Source organism: Rattus norvegicus, chromosome 5, assembly GCF_036323735.1.
Source record: "Rattus norvegicus strain BN/NHsdMcwi chromosome 5, GRCr8, whole genome shotgun sequence".
Lineage (NCBI taxonomy): Eukaryota > Metazoa > Chordata > Mammalia > Rodentia > Muridae > Rattus > Rattus norvegicus.
In genome coordinates this window covers 32,025,001-32,049,362 of record NC_086023.1, presented here as the reverse complement: position 1 = coordinate 32,049,362, position 24,362 = coordinate 32,025,001, and the positions used below count along the sequence as shown (strand labels likewise).

The window sequence follows — 24,362 nt, the reverse complement described above, 5'->3', positions numbered from 1 at the left end:
CTACTTTCTTCTCATGGGTTCCACAACATTCTGAGTCAAGTCAGCAACAAAGCTAGATATGGTAGTTAGCTATCACCCTAACCCTAAGAAGACAAAGTCAGGAAACTCATAGGTTCTCCATAGTAAATTCTAGGAAAGACAGGGATATATATGTATATGTGTGTATTATAAGTATATATGACATATATAAAATATATATGATGTAGAATATATATTACATATCTACATCTATGTATATGCATGATTTACCTAAAAACAAGCAAAAGCTTAAAGAGAGGGTGGTGGCTCTGAGGGCTAGAGTATTTATTTTCCTAGCATGTCAAAGGCAAGGTCCTAAACTCAATTCTCAATATTGGCTGATCGTGGTGGAGACCTGTACTTTAAATTCTAGCACTTAGGATATATAAGCAAGTGGGTCAGGAGGTCACAGCCATCCTCAGCTACATCACAAGTTTGAGGCTAGTGCTTGTCGTCTGACAAAACTCTTCCTCCAGACATGTACTCATGGCAAGCAAATCCCAACTTGGTGAATCAATACCTTTTATTGGGATTATTTATAGGAATACAGGTGAGGGGGTTAACTTCCAGGAGCAGAAATGACTCAAAGACAGCTGCATCAGCAAGGCCCATACCCGCATGGGTCACAGTTCACAGAGCTGGGGACACAGAACACACGGCACAGCCTACGGGCAGCTCAACAAGTTATTGAATGTCCCATCCACATGCCTTAGTAGGTCTGAACCTCTTCGAGGCAACTTCACCAGTTTCTGCCTCTTCCACTCACTGGTTTAATCTCAAGAGTCTTCTGTGTAGCTTGGCTTCCTGTTTAAAGAGCTCTGCTGCAGGATGGAACCTTTCAATCTTGGAGGAAACTGACACAACAGAGCTCCAGGACGCAGTGTCTCAGTGCTAAAATATAAAACAATCACCAGGACTGCCAAATAAGTAAACTAAAGCAACTGCATGGCCCTTCTGGTTTAAAAGTATCTACGGGCTTTCCTTCCTAGAACTGTCATCTGTAAGGTAAAGGTGTGGTATTCTATTGTTTGCCCGCCTTGTACGTTCCACCATGCCAGCTGATGCCTGAATATTGCCTGCCTATCAAATGTACCTGAACTACACTAAGAACAGGATTTTGCAAGAACCAGAGCCAATGCCACCTCTTCTACGAAGTTTTTCCTAATTACCCAACCCCACATTCCACTTGCATGTTTGGCCCTTCCGTTTGGTTATGCTCTGCTCTCTGTGCACCTGTTAGCCAATTTGGCATCATTTACTACAATTCTGGCGGTGCACCGATGTGTCTGCCATTAAGTCAAAAACATGAATATGAAGCACACACACCAGGAATATACTCAAATCCCACTAAACAGGAACTAAAGTAACAAGCTCAGGGTCGGGACATTCTTTACCCACTCACACACACACAGGAAAACGTAAGCAGCCACTGACTAAGTAAACAACACATGCCCACTTCCTTATTTGAGGACTTAAAGATGTTTGGGTTGACGCATGTGTGTCTCAGAGAGAAGGCTTAGGAAACCACCAGGCAGTCAGTCATATTATAAGGATATTCCCCTACTCCTCCTTGCTTATATCTTTGTAGTTTGCATCCAGATAAGGGACCATCCAAAACTCAGTCTTGCCCACTTGCTGCTTCCTTCACAAGGACACACAATTCTTTGTACAAAACTGATGGATAAGTATAGAAACCAGGATGCTCTGGGGAAGATTTTAATCCACATTCTCAGACCTCTTTGCCAGCCTGATTATAGAGCAACCCACCCCTTCCCAAAAAAAAAAAAAAATCATTTCTCCAAAAAGTTAATTTTATTCAATTTTAAAATTATTTTAAGAAAACTGACATCCATTTTCTAAGATTAGCTGAGATATCCTCAAGTGTCCCCAAACTGACTTGGTGGAATCTCCTCGAAAAATGATCGAGTCAAGCATAGTTAAGCACTCCTGTGATTCCAGTGTTTGCACGGTGGAGGCAGAGATGTCAGGAGTTCAAGGTCAGCTTCTGCTACATGGTGAGGAACAGAAGATAGCCTGGGCTACATGAGACCCTGCTTCAAATAAAAAGTCACAACATCCCTTTCAAAATGAACATCATAAGTAACTGTTCACCTCATAATATTTAACATGACATTAGGGGCTGGAGAGATGTCTCAGTGGTTAAGAGCACTGACTGCTCTTCCAGAGGTCCTGAGTTCAATTCCCAGCAACCACATGGTGGCTCACAACCATCTTTAAGGAGATCTTATGCCCTCTTATGGTCTGCAGATGTATACACAGCAGAGCACTCATAAATTAAATAAAAAAGCAAAATTAAAGAAAGCCAAACAACATTTTTAATAAAAAGAAGTATAATAATTTCATGGCTTTATATTAACAAGCACATGTGGTATTATATTAAAGATGTTACTTATGAAACTTTTTAGTTATGTTTTCTTAGGAGTTTAAAAAGTCCTATTAAAACAGTAATATTTAAATAATTGTAATCATAAAAACCTTAAGTTGAACTTCAAATTTCTGAACTTCTTGTTCTTTATCCTTTTTACTATGTTCATTCTTTAGCTTAAAATTGTCAGATACTGCTTACTTGTCTTATATAATTGTCAAGTTTTATGTAAGCATAATCAAGGATAGACAGCATGATGGGTGGGGGTGCGTACATGGATGAGAGGATGGGTGTGTGGATGTGTGGATAAGTGAGTGGGTGGGTGGATTGTAGATGGGTGAGTGGGTGAGTGGATAAGTAGGTGGGTGTATGTATGGATAGGTAGACAGAAAAGAAAAACTCTAACAAAACTCAAAGTAAAAGCCACACCTTCTCTCTCACCTGCTCTTGACAGTTCTTGGTGAAAAACTAAAATGAAACAACAGGCACTAATTTTAGTATCTTATCACATTGCCTTCTTGGCTTCTTCTCTCCTACGAAACTGGTAGAGACACAGGCAAGACAGGAAACAGCAGGGCCAAAGCCAAGTCTAGTCTTGTTGTTGACCTTGACTGACAGCTGTCTGTCTCCACATTTTGTGAGTATGAAGACAAATGTGATTCCTGAAATTCAGACAGGAAGGTGGTGATGAAGAGGCCAGGCAAGACTAGAGGGTAGAATCTGTAGGGAGGCATGGCTCACAGGACCAAGAAGATGTTGAGTTGTCTGTGATTCTCTTAGGCTCCCAAGACATGAGAACATAAGCAGTGTGGAGGTGATGAACGAACTAAAGCAAAAACCCACTGTCCATCATCTATTTGCCGAGAAAGTTCTTGAAGTTCGCTAGGAGACGCATTATCAACATTGCCTCACCTCTGCTGCTTCAACAACCGTTCATGAAGTTCTGTATGTAAGCCCGAGGAATACTCAAGAGGACCAGACCAAGGAAACTGAGGCAAAGAGACAAAATAAGCAATGGGCAAATTTGGAAATGATACTCAATTGTCTGAACACAATGTCCAGGCTTTCTGGGAGTGGAGGGTTGTGATTTCAGGGGGTAGAGAGACTTGCCTGGAATGTATGATGTAGCCCAGAATGGGCTCAAATTCTCAAGAATTCTTTTGTGGCTGCTTTCCCAGTTTTGGGAATTTCCCACATATGCATCACGATACCAGGCAAGGTCATCTTCTTTACTGCTGCAGTCCCCTCCCCCTGCAAGCCCACGCTGTGCAAGCACTGAGACTCTGAGCCAATGGGTTGTACCGTGAGCATCCCACATATATAACTTAACAAAGGAAGCAGTGAAAGATCGTCCTAGTAGGGTGCCCAGAAAGGATGGACACTCACAACTGTGATAGATACAGGTAAAACTCTGATGCCTAAGGGAAGAATAAATGCTGTGTTGAAAATATAAGAAATAATAGTTTACTTTCAATGGAAGAATAAAAAAAATTTCCAAAATAAATTAAGTACCGATATAAATTTAACATTACCATTAATATAGTTTCCATTTTCTCAAAGTCATTTACTCATGTAAAGATATTTGTAATTTATGTTTCTTCTTTAACTTACATGTCAGGTCATAATATCACACCCAAGTTACTATCTACAGCATGGCTATTATATTCTTTAAAGAAAAATCAAATTCAACCTGAATGAGATCATTATAGAAAAACCAGTTCTCCCTGCTGACTTTTTCTATTTCCACTGAAATCAACTGCCCTACCCATTACCCAGGCTCAAGATGTATACAGCATCTGGACTTTTGTTCAAAGTTTTTTTTTTTCTTATCCAATAACAATTACTCATTGAATCTACAACCACTCTCCAATTCCTTCATGCTTTAAACATCGCCCTTCACAGATTTGAGCTTGAAATTCCCCTCTTGAAATTTGTCCTCACTCTGCAGAAACAATTCTTCTTTTATCTTTATAGACTCCAGGAGGCTCTAAGTAATTTAGTGATGGACTATGCCTCCCTGTCTTTACATTCCTGGGGTCCTCAGCAAAGTCTTTTCCTAGGCTCAGGAAAACCCAGTGGTTTTCATATTAAATTCAATCCTTGGTCAGGCTAGTAGGCTAGAGGACAACAAGCTGGGGTTCTTTCAGCTACAGAGAGCCCAGGTCAAAACACCAGAATATAAAAATAAAAACAAAATGAAATAAAGAAAAGTTTGAATCCTAGAATGTAATCTCTAAAACTCATTCACACTTAGAGACCATTCTCACATAGTTACGACTCCGATTATTATGAGATAAGATGCCATGGTGGCCCAAAAGCTTAAATGGAATGAAGAAAATTATGCAGATAATTAAACTAAGTGTGTCTGAGTTAAACAGGATGTTGATACCATGGTCTTTGTTCTTTCAGAAACACAACTATTTCATCCTTACAAACCCATAAGTCTACTCACATATCACTTCAGATTTCCACTGCCTTGCAAGGTAAAAGACATATTCTTGCATCTCACATATGACTGATATATGACACTGCGATGGGTATGAGGGTAATATTTCAATGCAAGCCCCTTTACTCAGAGCTACCTCGGCAGTCCTCAGTGTGCAGGCTTCTCATTAGAAAGAACTTCATGAATCAAAGACTCTACATTGCAGCTCACCGTGAGTTGAAAACAAGACTCCGAAAGTCATACTTTTCACAACAATTTTTGAGACGACTGTTGTTTGATTATTAATTTCCTTTTTTTCTAATGTTCATTTCTTAATTGCTGTACTAGTTAGAATTTACAAGGTATTTTATGAATATACTGTAATGGCTGGGGCCCTGAAAAGACTTACCAAGTAGCTTTTGCTCACACAAAGTGAAGCTTAAAGGATTCATTCTGCCACACAAAGGACCAGAAAACACAAACAAATCAGATTCAATGACAATAACTAGAACAAACACCAGCAAGATGTATGCATGGAACAATATCTAAAGGGATAACCACAAACCATGGTGAGAGGTCTGGCCCTTGACGTGATGTCATCGTAATACCTGACGCTATGACATCATTCAGGGACTAGGAATGCACACAGCCAAGGAACTGGCAGAGCATTCAGAATGAGGTTTCCCTGTTGAGTAGGAAACTCTTTTCGGTGGCTTAAAGAACTCTCACGACCTCTCTCTTTGCTGTCCTGTCCACCCTCAGAATTATTCTTTCCGTTCCTCAAGCCACCCCTGACACACATCAGCCTGCATCTCATTCTCAGTCTGGTTGGCTCATTCCCTGTAGTTATGTGGCCTTTTCCACCACTTAACTCAGATTTTCACTCTAATATCCCTTCTTAAGCCCACTCAAGCACCTAAATGAAGTCTGCACCTCTTATGCTCTCCTTCTTCTTGCTTGGCTATTTTTCATAATAATTACAAACATGGCCCAAATCTTATGTTATTTCATGTATGTAAAGTATTGTCTGTTTCTATTCATTAAAATGTTAAGTCTATGAGAGCAAGGATTTTCACCTACCTTAGCAGATAAAAGCACTTACAGGATGAGTCTGACCACTCCATTTACACACACACACACACACACACACACACACACACACACACACAAATACACAAAAAAAGGCTAAAAGTTCAAACTTCTACCTACCGTGACTAGCCCCAGTGGCTATGAAAAGATGTATCAGGCATGAAGAACTCAATACATACAAAGAAATCATGAATTAGAGACCTGACAAAACTGACCTACAAGCATTTTTCTAAAACATTCACCACCATATTTATGTTCAAACAAAACCAAGTAACGTTTATTGCACTAGGCCCTAAAAATGATTAAGAGTTCTTCATCTCAGATCTTTGGCTTGCCAACTACCTCCTAGGACATCTCAGGACAACGGATGTCACAGTGTTGTTCCTACTTACTTAATTGACTTACTAGTTCCAACAACATCTGCTGCACACCTGTCTACATGACACAGATGGACAACAGAGGCATCGCAAGCCCAGGAGCTGAGCCTGGGCAGTGGCATAATGCCTTAAGGAAAGATGACATACGATTCTTTCAAGTTAAGACTGAAAGCTGGGGTTACATCTCAGGCAGGGTTACACGCTTGGCACACAGGGAGCTCTGGCTTCAAACTCCAGCACTCTGAGCAAAGCAAGATAACAGAAAGCCTTGTTGCCCAGCTAAAGAAAGATCCAAAGAAACAGTATATGGTTTCTGTGTGTCCAAACAGTGCTACAATAGCAATGTTGCCAAGTGGTTTGTTCAATAGCTCAAATGATCTATTTTCAATAAACAGTTCACATCATATGTAAACATTTACAATGAATCTATACTGCTTAAGTGAGCATCCCATGCAGTGTGTTTGTTTTTCCAGACGTCCAAAGACATCTGCTTTCCTCAGCATCCAAGAGAAACCAATAAACACTATATAGTTCCTTCTTCCGTTCAATAGTAAAATGGGGAGGGGGGGATCTGACATTGTCACTAAGTGCCCGAGCATATGATGTTTTTTTTACAATGACAAAAACTTGCTGTGCATTTCCGCACCTAACAATGCTGTAAAATACAGGGTGAAGAAGAAGATGGGAGTGGAAAAGTGAGGGTGGGGGAGCCCAGGCAGGTGAGCAAACTGTCCCTTGCCTCATGGTGGCTCATGCTGCTGGACCTAGCACTTGGGAAGCTGAAGTAGGGATTAGATCTAGAACAGTCTGTGCTACATCATGAGAGCCTGTTAAGAAAAGGGTAAAAGGAAAGAGAAACAAAACGGGACTAGAAAGAATAAGAAAGACAGACAGAAAGCTATACATTTGAAACCTAGCCTGGACTTTTGAATGTGACATCTATAATTTATATAAATGACTGTGTCTAGTGTGTCTTGAAATGCCTGGGAAATTGTGCATTGAGTAGGTGACAAAGAGCTCTTTCCACTACTACAGAACTCAGAAACAGGTGGGGGAACCAAGCCAACATGAAGGACACAGTTGCCAAGTAACTAAAACTGCTGGTGATTTATAAACTGGGTGTTGAACAAGGTATGATTACTGCCCTTACCTGATGAGAGGAGAAATCTGGAAGTGTGGTTTTTAGCATTATACCTCCCAATCCAAACAACTAAAATGGATTCTCACCTGACCTGGGTGCAGTAGCACCAGAGAGGCTGTACCGAAGGCCTCTGTCTGGGTGGACCTTAGCTCAGGCCGCTGAATGTACCTATCTCCCTTGAGCACCCTGATCCTTCTGTTTCCTCAAGAAGACAATAGTGTAGCAAGGCATTTTAGAAAGGAGAATGGGAATGGACAGACAGACAGACAACTCCAGGAAGACATACACAGCTTCACTCAGGCCAGTAGGTCACAGTTGCCTCTGAATTCTCCAGACAGGTCACAAGGCACTCCCTTGTCAAAGACCTCCACAATCACCTAGCACTTAACTAAGGAAAACAAATGGAACATCTCTGGCCCAAAGGCCAGATGCTTTACTCCCATCGGTGACTCCCTCTTCTCAGTTTTCTCACTATCTACCCACTCTTTAAACTCCACTCCAGCAAGAGTGCCCGGCAATCGATGTGACTTCTCTCACACAACATGCAGATGTTACCAGCTCCGTCGAGTGCTACTGGACATCAGAAAACATTTCAAGAATCTCCTGAGTGCTGACTAAACCTGCGTGACTCACCCACGCTGCCTCCCCCTCCACATTCCTCAAGCATGAGTTGTTGCTCCGATTATTTCAGAAGAAAATACAAAAAAAAAAAAAATTCATGAGGAGAAACTCTCACCAAAAACATGTAACAATTTAGTCAACACCCCACACACATATACACACACATTTAGTACCTAGGTCAAAGGCAAGAGTAACATTAATATTTAGACATTCAATATCCCTCCACCCCCGATCCCACAATGCTACAGAAACTTCAGCCAGCTAAGTGTTACTTCGCAGAATATAAAAATGACAAAGATTTTTTTTCTTGCAATTAAGCACATCATTTATGCAGAAAGCTAAAGGATTTTTAATTTGCTCTATTTGGGTGCACTAAAGAATGCTCTTTCAGAGGCTAGCAACTGATAATCACGCAAATAATAATCAGCTACTATGTTAATCTAAAGTCTTTATAGGATCCTTCATGGAACCAAGGTTTTCATCCCAATTCAAAAAGCAATCTGGCTTCTTCATGCTAAAAATATCTAAATATCTTCTGGGGGAAAATATATATATACGTGTATGTATGTGGTATATATGTATGTATACTGAAATAAATGACAAAATGCTAATTACCAAGAATGCTAGTATTCAAACTCACAAGACAGGTTATGAGTAAGAGGCAGGATCTAGTTTCTATCACTGGCTTTTAGCTTTACCGACAGTACACTATGAACTGTTTATAGATCCCCTCAAGCCACATTTGATTAGAATGAATGTATCCTTGGCAGAGCAGACACTTCCTAAGCAGACGGCTTTTCGAAAATCACCCCTTTTGATTTTCACAGCAGTCCTAGAGTTTTAGGCATAAATTTATATTTTCAGAAAGTACGATGGCATAAGACGAAGGAGGAAAAATGGCCGTTTAGAGTCAAACACCGAGTGAATAGCTAGGCTGAAATCCAAGAGATGATTGTTGCCTTGCCAATACATGCTGCACAGAATGTGTGGCAGCAAATGCCTGTAATCTAGCATTTGGGAGTAGAGACAGGAGATTCATGAGTTCGAGTTCAAAGCCACCCTGGACATGAGGCCATGCCTCAAAAATTACTTAACCAAACCAAGTGTTTGAAATAAATAATAATCCATGCTAATGCCAATTTAGGTACGAACTTCAATGAATTTAAAACTCATCTCTCTCTTCATTATAGGGGAGCCTACTAATGGAAGACACAGAAGCAGCTCAATTTATCTTCTGAAAAACCAATTTTGATCCTGTCACTTACTAGCTTAAACTCTCTGATGCCTTCCACACACAGAGAGAAAAGAAAAAAAATTCAAAGCAAAACAAACAAACAAACAAGTAAACAAATCAACAGCTGAACTTAGAACACTGGGTCGGCTAATCCTGAACTTGGTTCAAGCTACCCTGCCCTAGCTAAATGTCAATCATGCTCGAATCTCCAGGGAGATATATTTGATATTTCCAGGACACAGACTCTTCCCAGCACTCACACCTCAGGAAAAATGTCACATTTTTCTTAAAGGTACATTCCCTGACAACCCAATCTCAATGGGCTTCCTATGCTACCACCTAAGCTGCTCTTCAGCCTGTTTCAGGAACTGCCTTAGCCCTCTCTGAAACTACCTTGTGCATCTCTGTCTCAGTTTAAAGTCTGTCTTCCCCCATTCCAGATCCAAAGAGGAGGAGCAACTTGCTATTAATCCACACTAGTCTTGTTCACTAGTAATACACAGCATCTCTAAACGTATCACTTTCAGTGCATGAGCTCCTTGAAGAACTGTTTGTTCAATGGAAGACTAGACACTGGGTGCCATGCAACGTCATACACTAGTAGACAGACGACTCATCCCCAGAAAGTAGCTCACCTATGAAGACCAGTTGTCTTCTATAATTGTCCTCTATACATACGCTTCCAAGGACAAAAAGGGTTAAGTGCAATCTGCATGTGATCCAGTACCTTGTGGTTTCCAGAAGAGAAAAAAATAAATTCATAGACCGATATAATATTAAATTTTACTTATACTTTCATCAAAAAAGAGTGGCAGATAACATTAACAGAGGGATATAAGAGAAAGCCCCCCCCCCCTCTCATGTGTTATTCCTCAGAGCGGAAATGCTCTGTTCAGACACAGCTTGGAAGATATAAACATCATTGAAATTCAAAAGCAGTTCTGAAAGAGAGGATGCCTCAATTGGTATGCAAGAGATGTTTCCTCCCCTGAATACATTATGAACTTGAAGCCTGCTAATATGCCATGCTATCATAAGCACCAGATGGGGCAGTAGGCAGTACATGTCCCATCAAACCTCAAGAAGATGTATTAATGTTCATGCTCTTTAAAAAAAAAAATCCTTTGCCTGCATCCCTAGACTTGCACATTTCTTAGCATTCAGTCACTCTCTCTCCACACAGTCCTCCAGGGCTGCTCTTCTTCGGCAGATGGTGCCAGGAATCATTTCAATCTATTTTATCATGGGAGGCAAAGGCCACGAAGCGTGTGAGACTACGCTTACTGAAGGCCTACCCAGCACAGAAGAGAAAACAGAGGATCTGGGAGACACAGGAAATCAATCTTCCTGGGCAGGCATGACAGAGGAACACTTTTTAACTGTGCTGAGTATGTATTTATGTTGAGCAGAAAAGGATAAGGAATGCTTCTGATATTAACATGTTTAAAGTCTCAGAATGACCTGCTTTTTATTGAGAACACTATTCTGGCATTCTCTAAAGGAGACCGGCTAATTTCACAAAATTATGAATCTTCTGGAGGTGGTCTCCATGAGACGAGGGTATAGTACATGCTGCCTAAGTGAAACAAAGCCAGGTTACTGAAAAGTCACCATACATACAAGCTTTGAGGAACTCGGGTGGCATGCTCCTCTCTCCCTGTCCTGTCAGGTTCACTCTGTGACACCCGAATATTTTACCGGAAGTAAAGGCTCGAGATAACTAGTCTTTGCAGTTGTTCAAGTCTTAATTTTCTAATATGCCATTTCAGATAAATAAATTTCCTTGGTTTTCCTGTAGTTAGGATTTAAACTGACATGATGAAATAAGGGTTCTCTCTCAGGAATACACAAGGAGACAAAAGTCACAATTTTTCACTCCGGTTCTCCTATGAGAATATGCCTGAGAATCCCCTAATCTGCGTCAAACGCAGACTGCTGGATCCATTCCAGGGTTTCTTTGCTTTCAGGACTGGAAAGCAAACCTTCAGCCATGCTCAGTTGACTAGAGAATTTGTGCTCCCACCAAGTTCCAAGGCAAACCTAATGCTGTGGGCCTTAACGCTTACTGACTGACTCATCTCTACGCTTGGTGCTTGTCTAGCCCGGAAAATGTCATTAATCCATTCAGTAGAGCAGCCGTGGGTTCAAGTGCCCTCTGAGGTCAAAGTTCATATCGGATTCTGCTGGAACTTAGGTGGCAAGCAGTTATAAGCTGCGGATCTGGATGCTGGGAGCTCAACTCAGGTCTCATGCAAGAGCAAGTGTGTGTTCTTAACCACTTAACCACAGAGACATCTCTCCAGCATTCACCCGCCAAGAATTTTTAAAAAGCACAAACTAAGAAATGTAGAGCTCCTGCCAAATGAACAAAATTATTTTACAAGGTATATCACACTCCGACAGCCTCTGAAACACCAAAGTCTTACTGTGGGGCTCTTGAGGATCCAATATAAATGCTGGAACAAATACAAAAGGGCAAAAACTTTTATCAAGAACATTAAAATATGACACTAGGCTTTTCAAGAAAAAAATATATGTATCATTTACTGAATGAATTATCCGAGCAGTCTCTCAAGACTCAGGATAAATTTTACCAGCTTATCAAACTGCAAATCATCTATGATCATTGATTTGAGAAACTGTTGGCTGAATTTCCTGTGTAGCTAAAAAGATTAAAATATTTTGTTAATATTTGTCTTTTGCAAAAATCTTACTCAGTGTGCCTGATGGCAGATTGAGAGAGTATATGCATCCTCCCTCTGGCAATAGGAATGAAAGAGAAATAGCCAAACTCTGCAGGTAAAAGCCCTGCTAGCAAGCCTGGATACCTGAGTTTGCTCCCCAGGATATAATGGGTAGAAGACCAAAACCTACTTATACAAGTAGGTTCTCTAACCTCTACATAAAGAGCATGGCATATATACCAACACACACACACACACACACACACAGACACACACACACACACACACACACACACACACACACACACGCACGCACACACAGCAGAATTTCATGTTTCTACAAATATATCTTGGTGCTCACTGGTCAATCTTTATATGCTTACCCTCACATGCCAGTTAAGTGTTATATGCCAAGTTATACTTATGGCAAATATAATGATCAATTAGTAGATACATTATATGCACACTGTAACTACCACACTACTAGCAACCAGTAAAGTCATATGGACACACACACACACACACACACACACACTTCATTCCCTGTCACTGAAAGAGTGTTTAATTCAAACTATCAAAGTTTTTTTGCAGAATTCACTTCTTAATTTCCCCCTCATTAATTACTATGCTTTGCCTATCATTTCTTTCCTTTGGAATACCTGTGAATCCTAGGCAATATCCACACACTCATCCAATGAGCCAACATTTGTTGATTGCCTTCTATGTGCTACCACACAGGCAGCCTGGAATGGAACTCTTAAAACCAGGCCATCGAGATGTTAACATCAAAGGTAGCTTTATTGAGGTGAATTAGTGACGGTTATAGTGTCTATTTTAAGAAGCAAAGGAAGGGCCTATGTACTGGAATAGCACAGAACTTAAAAAGGAAAATGTATGCAGCATTCAATCCTTAGTCACACGACATACCCAGAGAGGGATCAGTGAGAGATAGCAACCTACACTCGGAGCACAAGGAAAAAACACCCATTTATTCAAACATGAAAGCCTGCATGAGCTTCTCCAGCTTCCTCTAAGTGAATTCTTTACTATCTGCCTCAGCAGTCCATTTGATTATCTGGTTTCTAAGGTAGCAGATGACTGGAATAGGTAAAGGGCAGGTACAAAACTAAAGGGTGGGCAGCTGACAGAAAGATGCAGAGAACCGCATGGACATAGGCAAGTTCACCAAGAACAGCAAACTGGCTCTGAGCCTGTTGGTCAAACACTTCTCTTTCATTTTAAGACGAGGATCCAGAATGATAACCTCTTGACTTTGGGCCAGGGCATAGCCCACTGATCAACACCACAGCCAGCATCCCATGGAGTAAGCAAAGCAGCATACACGTTTCTATCTATTTTTTTTCTTTTAAAAAACAGGGTGTCGTGGAGCCCAAGCTCGCCTTAAACTCACTGTGCTCCAGAGGATGACCTTGAGCCCCTGATCACCCCGTTTCTATGTCCAAGCATCACAGACACGTGCCACTATTACCCAATTTCTTTCCACTTGAATACAAAAAGCATGAAGAGCAAGCAGACAGTCAAGTGACTTGCTTATGGTCACACATCTAAGAAATCAACACCCTTGGTGGTTTGAGGATTTGATAGACAGCCTTGTCAATACAGTGTATTAACTGTTCGTAATACAAACCCACCATAAAGCTAAATAAAAAAGCAAGAACTACACAAACTAACCCTCCTCCAAACAAAGGAGCTTGACACAAAAGTCATGGCTGTTCAAAGGTGACAAATTAATAAACACAAAGGTGTAAGAAAGTAAGCGAAGTCCTTGAGAAACTTAAGAAAACTGTCCACTCTCTGGAAAACACTACAAAATGGCTCGGTTCTCCAAGAGGTCTCCATAAAGGTTTCACAAACACTGCCATGATACCAAATGTTTTACATCCAAGCACACAGTGATAGACGATGGTGAAATTAATCAGGTACCCTCAATACAGCGAATGGTACCGCATCCATCAGGGGCAACTCCCTTTCAATGACACTCCTTAGAAAACCACTGACCAGAAAGAGGTCTGGGAGACTGATCGCACCTATTCCTGTCAACTGTTTCAGCTTTTGTCCTTGGCAAGCCCTGCCAACCTAAGACACAGGACTTTACCTCTGAGGTCTAGCCCTCTCGATATTTTATACCCAGTGTTAGAAATATGGTAGGAGACCTGGAAATTGAAGGCAGGGAGTTTATTTCACAAGTAGTTTCTAAGAACAAAAATCTTTGTTTTTGACCCCTTTAACATATTTTGTCAGTAAGCTGTGGTATTAACTGATGCTAGAGGGGGGAGATAAATCACTGTAAGAGGACCCAAAGTTCTACTGTAACTGGAGTGGGTCTTCTGCAATAATACTGCCCACCTCACAGGACCAGAAGATGGCAGGGTCACCACTTTTGTTCTGGTCTTATCCACATCAAGACATAGGTTAAGCATCGTGGGTGGAAGAATATATAAATAGCTTATGAACCTCAAATTCAACTATTCATATTCCTCCCAGCAACCAAGCCCTGAGCAAGGCAGTGAAATTACACTGAGTTCCAAGTGTAAGCCAAGGGTAAAGCTTTGCTCCAAATACAGCAACTGCTGTACTGGAAGTTTCCAATAATACAGTCAGTCCTCCATCAAACCCAGTCTGGACTGTTAAGATGCTGTGCATTTCCTGACAGTCTCTCAGATTCTCATTTAAGCTCAAGCATATAGCAGACACCTCTCATACCTCTTCTTTCTAGAGATTATGTTTACCTAATTACATAGCTGGAAGCCAAACTCTTGAACAGGGTCACTTTCCTTTTTTTTTTAGTAATTATTTATTTATTCTATGATACGAGTACACTGTAAATGTCTTCAGATACACAAGATCCCATTACAGGTGGTTGTAAGCCACCCTGTGGTTGCTGGGAATTGCCTTTCAAAAGTATGCTCTTCCTTGAGTCCCAAGTACTCTGTATGGTGTTACCAGGTCACGTGGTATTAATGGAATCCCTCTAATAAAGCAGGGGAAGCCGAATTCACCAACTTATCACTAAGCTTTTAAAAAGGAAATGTGGGAACAGACAAAACCTTCTCTAGAAACCACCCACGATTTAAAACATTAACTGCCTTTTGTGTTTTGGTTTCGGGGGTTGGGTTTGTTTTCTTTACCAGGCGGTAGAAACCGGAAGCAGCTACCTCAGCTTCCTGCTTCTCACATTGCCCATACCTACATGCTGAAGAGCTCTAAGAACAGATCCCTGGATCCCAGCAGTTTACCACTCATTCAGCAACCTCACGTTTATTAACCACACACTTTACGATTCTTTCTATGCATGTGTTGAGTGCCATTCAATTTTCAATTTTCTGCTCATCCAAACAGAGGAAGTCACCCACCTGAGCAGACCAACCACAGACAGCTGGGGCTCCGTATCTCAACTGCCAAAAGGGTGGTGCCTTAATTAACCAGGACAATTTTGTTTGGTTGCAAATAATACAATTTCTTGTGTGATTATGATGTTGTTGTTCATATACATTGTTGTTAAAATTATAGTTGTTTGTATGTTTTGGAAATAGGGTCTCACTCTGTACCCTAACCTGGCCTCAAACTCATCACCCCTGCCTTAGACGCCACAGTGCTAGTACTACAAATATGCACTACCACATTCAGCAAAGAAAGTTCTCAGAGGATGAGTATTCATATTGTGCCTTCGAGAGAAATGGGAGGGCTGGGCTGAAGAGAGTTCAGTTAAGAGTACTTGCTACTCAATGCATATCCTAGTAAGAGCACCAGTGGAAGGGGAAGCCCTGGGTCCTGCTAAGACTGAACCCCCAGTGAACTAGACTGGTGGGGGGAGGGCGGCAATGGGGGGAGGGTTGGGAGGGGAACACCCATAAGGAAGGGGAGGGGGGAGGGGGATGTTTGCCCGGATACCGGGAAAGGGAATAACACTTGAAATGTATATAAGAAATACTCAAGTTAATAAAAAAAAAAAAAAAAAAAAAAAAGAGTACTTGCTACTCTTGTAAGGACCAGAGTTCGGTTCCCAGGACCCACATTGTACATAAAATCATCTGTAATTCCAGTTGTATTGGAACTGATGCCTCCCTCTGGCCTCTGCAGGTACTGCGTGTGTATGGTACACAAGTGCAGACAAAGCACACATAAAATTAAAATAACTAAAACTTTTATTTAAGAAAAAGAGGACTAGGAACATACTGAGAATAGCAGGAACTTAACCTGCTTTAGGCAGGATCATCCTTCAGTATTCAAGCTAACGATGTTTTCTGCCTTTAATTTCAGCAAAGAGAAACACTGAATTCCCTAAACCCATCACATTGACCACACTTGTAAACCCAACTCTTGAGTTATAGGGGCAAGAGGACACAAGATTAGGCTTTGGAGAGGTTTAGGACACTGTCTCAAAAGAGACAGACAGACAGGCAGACCGACAGACAGATGGAAAAGCATATCTTCTTTGCCACTATTCTTCAACATTAAACATGCCCTTTCAAATCTTCCTCTAGCTTCCATTGCAAACCCCACCCCCATCAAGTTGCACACCATCCATTCCTCTCAAAGAGGTAACAGGAAATACAAACTTAGCAGGTAGATCAGGGAATTTGATCTAGTCTCATCTACTTCTCCCAAGCTGCTCCGTTTAACCGAATTTCAGATTTCAGATTGATCACTTGGCCAAAGGAACCATTTCCAGGGGTGTGAAGAAGAGTGGGCAGTCTGTGCAGAGCTCGGCCCGAGGTCTGCATAAAGAGGTTTCCAATCTCAGAATGCTCTGTCCTGTCAGCAGTGGATTCTGCTTAGAAACAGTAGTTTGCTAGCTCCCTCTGAGATTAAGAGGGCTCCTTGATTCCTTTGATTGCAACTCCATAGGTTGAAAAACATAATTAAGCTAGACATTCTCAGAAAGCACATTTACATTAATATTAATTAATGCAAACAGCTGTTTGAGAAAGCCAGCCAGATCAAACTGGTACTTGGTCAGGTGTGACATCCTATTGTTCTCAAGTTATGAGTCATTTAAGTTAATGGCTTGCTCCTCCAGCTACAGTTAAATACCAGAGAACTGCAACTGCACAAAGAAACTGCTCCCTGAAATACTACAGCCGTCCTCTGTTCGCACCGGAATTACCATTCGAGGAAACAACAAAGAATGGCCAGCTCTTAGTGCAAGAGCAAGGCATTCAAAATTGTTAAGTTTCCTAACTGTACAAGACAGAGACAAGCAAGCTTTCTAATGAGCATTTAACTGCCCACTGCCCATCCGTCACCCTAGGAGTCTTAATGCAAGGAGGAGCCACTCAGCTGTGGTTCCTTGACAGGATCCCATACCCAGCATCCACTAATTTCCACGAGAGCCCAAGGCTGTAAACACCTTGACCAGAAGGAAGGACTGGACCTCAGTTGTCTTTGGTACCTGGCCTATTCTGAGCCATGTGCGAGCATCCCCTCCCTTGTCTGGCTGTGATGCCATACATTTGCCAGATGTGGTGGTATATGCCTTTCACCCCGGCACTTGGGAGGCAGAGGCAAGGGAATTTCTGGGAGTTTGATGCCAGCCTGGGCTACATAATGAGATCTTGCCCCCAAAAATTCTCCTCATGAACTATATCTAACTCCTACTTTTCAAATGATTAAAAAGTTACGGATACACTGTTGCCAGACATTGCTAGCTCTACAATCCTGAAGTAGGAGAGAAGAAAACAAGGGAGTGAGATTTAGAGTTGGGGGAATAAGAGACAAAAGAGAGAGCTTGTCTGTGACATCAGGGTACCGTGGTTCTGGTAAAACAGCATTTAACGGCAGCATGGAGGAACAGGGACTCAGGGAAAATCTCAAAGGAATGAAGCCCCTGACAGGCACCACACCAGTGTGAGCCTCAGTTTCAGCCTCTCTAGATCAAATGTTTATAAGATCAACCTAGTTCTAAAGATAGCCCCAAAAGGCTGTTCCGACATCAGAATTACCAAGTCCTCTTTGTAAACATCAGTTCTCAGCCTAGACATAAAAGGAATAGACATTTCTAAACTACATATTGCCCACTAGGTAAATGCTGTTTAGAAAATGAAGAGGAACAATGGGGCCTTTTATCGGTTGTTTGCTTTGTTTTGTTTTTGAAAAGAAGATCTTGGGTAGCCAGGATGCCCTGAAAGTCACTAAGCAACAGAGGATGGTCTTCACTAGTCAGTACCTCAAAATGATATCTATGAAACCAGCAGAAATTATAAAGAAGCACTCTCTCTCTCTCTCTCTCTCTCTCTCTCTCCCTCCTTCTCTCTCTTCCTCTCTCTCTTCCTCTCCTCCCTTCTCAAAGGAAAAAAAGATTTTTCAGTAAACCTTAGATTATTAATTACACACGGGTATGAACTATAAGCACTTTCGAGTTGTTTAAAAGATAGGGAACTGAAAGGCCAAGCCCTGAGAAATATCAATGAAAAGAATTGAAAAGAGAAAGGGATGCGGTGAGAGGATTTGACTGGAAGGCGAAACGTCAGAAACCTGCACGATCTACATTTATAATTGGGTATTTATGGCTCATATAGTTTTCTTTTAATAGCTGTCACGAGGTTTATTTGAAACTCAAGAGTCAGCCTAATAGAATGGCAAACTGACTTGCAAAGTAAAACAGCATCGCTGCGTGCAATGTTTTTAGTTGTATATAACAGGATTTACACACACACACACACACACACACACATATATATATATGTGTATATATATATATATATATATATATATATATATATATATATATCCAGGTGCATTATCCAAATGTTCAGTTACAAAGGACACCAACAGTTGTCTGTCCATGGCAACTTCGCTTCTGGTTTTGTTTTGAGTTGGTCTCCTTTTTTCTTTCTTTCTTTTCTTTCTTTCTTTCTTTCTTCTAAACACAAATCATCGCTTGCAAGCATTGATGTTAAAAACAGAAAAACAGTCTAGTACACAGTGGCTATAAATGCCAAATCAATTTTCAGCAGATAATAAAGTCCATGTTTTACAATCAGCAATGCACTGTTTTACTACCCAAAAATGTAAGCTAATAATATATAGCTCTCCTAAATGGAAAACGCAGATATGCTGTTAAAAAATGGGCCGACTGTAAGAGGAAGGATCATTTCTGCAGGGACCTTCTCAAAGCTATGTGTAAGTGTTTTGAAAATATCACATGATGTGGCCATGTGTTAAAAATTACAGCCAGTTAAGTTCTCTGCTAGGAAAAATATGTGGGCAATTTATGAAATGCACTCCAGGATGGAGATGTCTTAAGTAAAACCAGATTTTCAAAACAAACCTTTTTTCCCCCTTTTGGAAACTTGAACTTAAAAAAAAAAAGTTCCAGGCACATCTGGCGAGCAGGACCATTGAGAAGGGTGGTCTGACCTAATGCTAGCCATCTTCTGAAAGAACAGCACTATTTCTGGGCTCCAGGGACTGTGCTCACTTACTGTCCTTTTAAGGAAACAGTCCTGAACACATTCTGTAGGTCAACGCATGTTATTTGATAACAGTACACAAAGACTGATAAAAATAAAAAATGTTTCAAAAAAACTTAGGGTCACTTTCTCCTGAAACAATATAAGGCCAAGGTCTCCCAGACTTCTATAAAAAGCATTTCCTTCTCTTAAACACAAGGATCTGCTTGTCAGAAAAAGGAGGAAAAAAAATGACAGGCAGTGAAGTCATATTTCCTTCTAAGTGAGTTAAATAACTTTAAAATAGTTTGTCTAAAGTATGCTCAACCTCCTCTGGGTTTTTGTAGCTCATTTTGTAACAGTATGTTATCAACAACTAACAAAAGGAGGGGAGTTATTTTCCCAAAACAGTTCTACAAAACCCTAAATTAATACTTCTTCTTCACCTACCCACTCCCAGGATGCTGTGCGTCTGAATAAACCCAGCATCTGCACATCTGTTTCTAGTGATTCCAGATTTTATAAAAGAGGTCTTAGATCTGAGAATTATTACATCAAGTCTGAAACAAGGAACCACTTCTGACACTCGAACTACAAATAAATAAGTCGGAAAGTTGATATTTAAATGTGTAGGCAATAATAAGTAAAAGAAGAGTGATACCAGGTTATACAAACACATTTTTCCTTTTAAACTTCTACACAGACTGTTTTATTAAAAATGCAAAGCTACCACCCCAAGATGGCTAAAGAAATATCCATTAATATAAATATAGATGAATGGACTAAAATATGCCCAAATATATTAAGAGGTAGTCCATCTGATACTAGATATAAAAAAAAATACAGATGGGTGTCAAAAAATAGCCAACTATCAGATCTGCTCAAGTATGGCCATCCTGGACATGGTCACAGTCACAGCTGTTGGTAGTCTCTGCATCCAAATACAAGGTTGTCTAACACAGTGGGAGAAAGAGGGTGGGAGGGAGGGAGGGAGGGAGGGAGGGAGGGAGGGAGGGAGAGAGAGGGAAAGAGAGGGACAGAGAGAGACAATCAGAAAGGCAGAGACAGACAGACACACAGACACCCAGAGCCCATACTTCAGAACCAGTCAGGTATTAACAACTTAACACTAAAGCCAGCTAGCAGTGGCAAAGTCTTAAGTACGATTCAGCACTCTGGAGCTTTAAGTCATGTGAGGAATAAGGAGAAGAGGTCCTAACTAGTCCCCCTCCCCCTTTATCACGGACAAGCAGATTTGGTTCTATTTTACCAAAATATCACAGACTCTGGTAGATGCTGCTAGATCATGCAAAATCATGCAATACTCATCACCTAAGAACATAAAAACAAAGAAAATATGAACTGTCATAAGATTTCCACAAAGCTGTGCTCCAATGGTCTGGTAAAATAAAAAAATAAATAAATAAATAAATAAATAAATACATAAATAAAATAAAACACAAGCACTTCTTCACCAATTCTATATTATATAATACGGGTACATTTCTTCCTCAGTTACATACTGCATATAAATCAAGCTGAGAGCTCAAAGAGTTAAAATGACCTTTCTAAGACCTCAACTATTATCTTTTTGGTAATTGAATTTCCCCATATTTCGGCTTCTATGCATTCCTGGTCCCCTGAAGAACAACAATAACAACAGAAGTACAATCCTGGACAAATGTGTCTTTTCTGCACACACATCAATAAGGATGAGAGCAGGTTCCGAGACGTATCCTAAAGGGAAAACATTCTTCAAACAACTGGCGATACCTACACACAACTGTGGTTTCAGAAAGCTGGCAGATAATGTTTCAAAACACCATCTGGGAGGTGTGCAAACTCTGACCAAGCACGGCCTCTTCTGCTTGCCCTACCCAAATAATCTGCATGCACCAGCCAGCTGGAAGATCTCTGTGTGCCCTGCCTTTTTCTGCTCTGCATTCGGCACAGGACAATTTAGAGAGTTCTCGAGAGCAGTAGAAACAGCCCTTCTCCTGCACCAGGCTTCACGAACAGCTTCCCCGGCAGCAATCACAGAAACACTCCAGTTTCCAACGATAATATTTTTCTGGAGAATCGTCATACACTAAATTTCCAGGGACACGGGAATGTCACTAATTCAGCATACTTCTTCTAAATGACCCGATTTCAATTACTTACATGATACCATCTAAGGACTATGATTTAAAGCAAGAAATTCCTTCCAGTTGCCAAAGCTGCCTTCATTTTCTTTGACATAAACAGCTCTTCAAAGACATTCTCCAAGAATTCTACCAGAATCTAAAAACTCTCTCCACAGGCAAATAACCAGCAAGAACGTGAGGATGACAAACCAGAAACCCAGAAGAGAAACAACACTTCTCAGTGGAGCCAACCCCCTGTGTAAACTGCTCAGGCAAACATCCATTGCTTCTTTCCCCTCAGCTTCAAAGGCACATCTCTCCATATCCTGCACCCCTAAATCCAGATTTTGATAGCTTTCTTTGTATCACCTCCCAATCACACCTCTACCACTCCACAGCCTCTCCCTGCCCTCACTCAATACAGCAGTGGTGGGGCAGTCGGCATTTTCCACACACTATAGAAAAGTAAAGCTTCCTAGCGAGAAAAGAGGACTCACTCACCAGGCATCCCGGAATCCAGCCTGTAACACAGTGAAAGCAAGTCTGTGTTAAGAGGGCGCGCGATGCGGGCTCATGCCTCCTGTTCTGGAATGTGCGGGGCGGTGGAGAGGAGGGCCATCAGAGGGGCTGGGGCGGCATGGCCCGAGGCAGGGTGCTGGGCGCGTGCGCCTGCCAGGCAGAGACAGATGGAGAACTGACACTCGGGATTGCACTTGGAGCAGAAATGTGCAGGATGACAGGAACACATGTGGCCTTGAACCCAGCCCTGTCTCTTCAGGCAGAACAAGGACAGGGACGTGTGTACAAAGTATCACAACTCCTGTCTCCCTTTCTCCACTCTTCCTCCTGCCCCAGTTCCAGAGCACCAAAAAGCAGAAAGTGAAAGGCAGAAAGATAAGCTAAATGCTGAATAATTCATTCACAACCACCACCACCCCTTCCCAGCTCCAAGTTAACCCTTATTTTGCCAAAAGATGGCAATTGTTGACCTGACCTCCACAACTCACACTGAAAGCCTTCCTTGGTCTTCTAATTTTAACAGGCATTACTGGGAAGTTTGGTGGAAAAACAAACAAGGGCAGAGACCACAAAGCGATTTTATTGATTTGGAAACCCCAAACAAGCTAAAAACATCTTGAAATCTGTGCCTGTTCATCGTCCAGCACAAAGCATGAGAAAGTGTACCTTCAGCAGCCTCCCGATAGCCTGTAGAAAACAGGACATCTTTTTGAAAACAGAATCTAACCGTTTTTAGTTTACTACAGTGCTTCCAATCCACTGGGGTCCCAGGTTGATTTGCTTCAAACATTTTTTTCCAGGTTATTTTCCTCTACTTTGCATAGAGATCCACAGGAGACAAAAACAAAATCTTCATTGTAAAGCCTTTTCCAAAGCTGAACAATCATGCCATTTTGTGGGGGGTGGGGGGGTGCGGGGGGGACACCCTTAAATGTTTTTCCTGACTGTGAATAACACACACCCAGCCTGGTTCAATGGGCTCCCCCTATTAAGCTTTAATGGACACCATGATATATAAAACTGCGAGCCTTTGTTACAGCGCTTTATCTAAAGCTGCCTATTTCCTTCTCAGCAGTGTCTCTTTAGTCCTTTGTAAAACATCCTTGCCTCACAGGAGAAACAGAAGCCTGCCCGCCTTGCCCGCCTGTTTCTAAACACACAAAGATGCCAGGCAGAAGGAAAACATTATCCTCTTCTAAAACTCTTCTTCACAATTTAACACTCGGAATTCTTCCCTGGGTCTGGGTTTGATTGTTTGTTTTAACAACAGGGCTCACGTGGTGGTCAAGTGCTCGGGCTCTACCTTTCCAATGTACAGCCAATCCGCTAGACACACAGAATTCTACTAAACAATTCTGCTGAGGACTGGCCAGCCAGCCAGCTCAGTGACCATGAAGGTGGACCCGCCCCTTTAACTCTTGCTATTCTGGCAGTGATCCACATGTCTTGGCTTATTCGACATTTTCCATAAGCTGTGGTCACATTGATTTTTTTTTAATCCCTTCCTTGTTGCCTTCAAGAACTTCTAAAAGACCCCATCTGAAAACAGGCAGTGATGCTGACCTCTATCCACTGTCTTCCTGTCCCTTCGCCTGAGAGTGTTTCAAAACACAGGCAGACAGCACACACCCTGCACGAGCAAAAAAATATATCGCCTTTGATATAAACAACAGGATCAATAAGAACTTTTATAGCTCCTGAACGGTGTACCTGAGAAGGGCTGCTTCAGCCAGTGAACCCCTCAAAAAAAAAAAAACCCATCACTGTCAAAGACAACTTGCAAAAGGACAACAATTCATGGTGATTACTCTGTTCTGTCACGAATAGTATACTACACTCTATTTATGAGGGCAATCTTTTTGTTCATCTTAGTTAGATGTCACTTGTAATGAGGTTCTGGGTAATGGATTTCGGTTCTGTTAAGCAGCAAGCTCAAACCATTCTTGTGACAGAAAGTGTTATAGCATGCATGAGTGTGATCACCCATTAAGTGCTGGCACAAGGACCTTTATGGAATCCAGAATCCTAAATCTGGAGATTTCTGTCTTTTAAAAGAGTAGTTTTTGAAAAGCCATTCAATGCCACACACCACTCTTTTCCCCCTTTAATACTATACCTATGCAAGAAAGAAAACATTTTCACAGTGGGACACCCAACCTTTCATCAATATGCATGGTGAATCACTTCTAAAATAGAAAGTCATATGACAAAATGCAATACACTTTAAGAAAACTGGATGATATCTGGTTTCAAAACTGGGTCTTAATATCGGTACACTCCAAGACCCGAAACTACTGCTCAGAAAATTGAACTTCCATATGCTGTGTGAT

The 24,362-nt window shown here is 41.3% G+C and overlaps 1 protein-coding gene across 6 annotated transcripts in view; it reads right to left on the bottom strand.

Moving 5' to 3' along the window:
- The window catches only part of Runx1t1 (RUNX1 partner transcriptional co-repressor 1), a 151,933-nt gene that overhangs the window by 87,516 nt on the left and 40,055 nt on the right, over nt 1-24,362 (bottom strand). Inside the window, exon 1 of one of the 6 annotated variants that reach the window (NM_001108657.1) lies at nt 22,015-22,374. The exons of the other annotated variants lie outside the window; for them this stretch is intronic. Within the exon in view, the coding sequence (NP_001102127.1) occupies nt 22,015-22,021 (7 nt within the window). The 5' untranslated portion in view covers nt 22,022-22,374. Of the gene's footprint in view, nt 1-22,014; nt 22,375-24,362 lie in introns of those variants that run through there. 6 annotated transcript variants of the gene reach the window in all.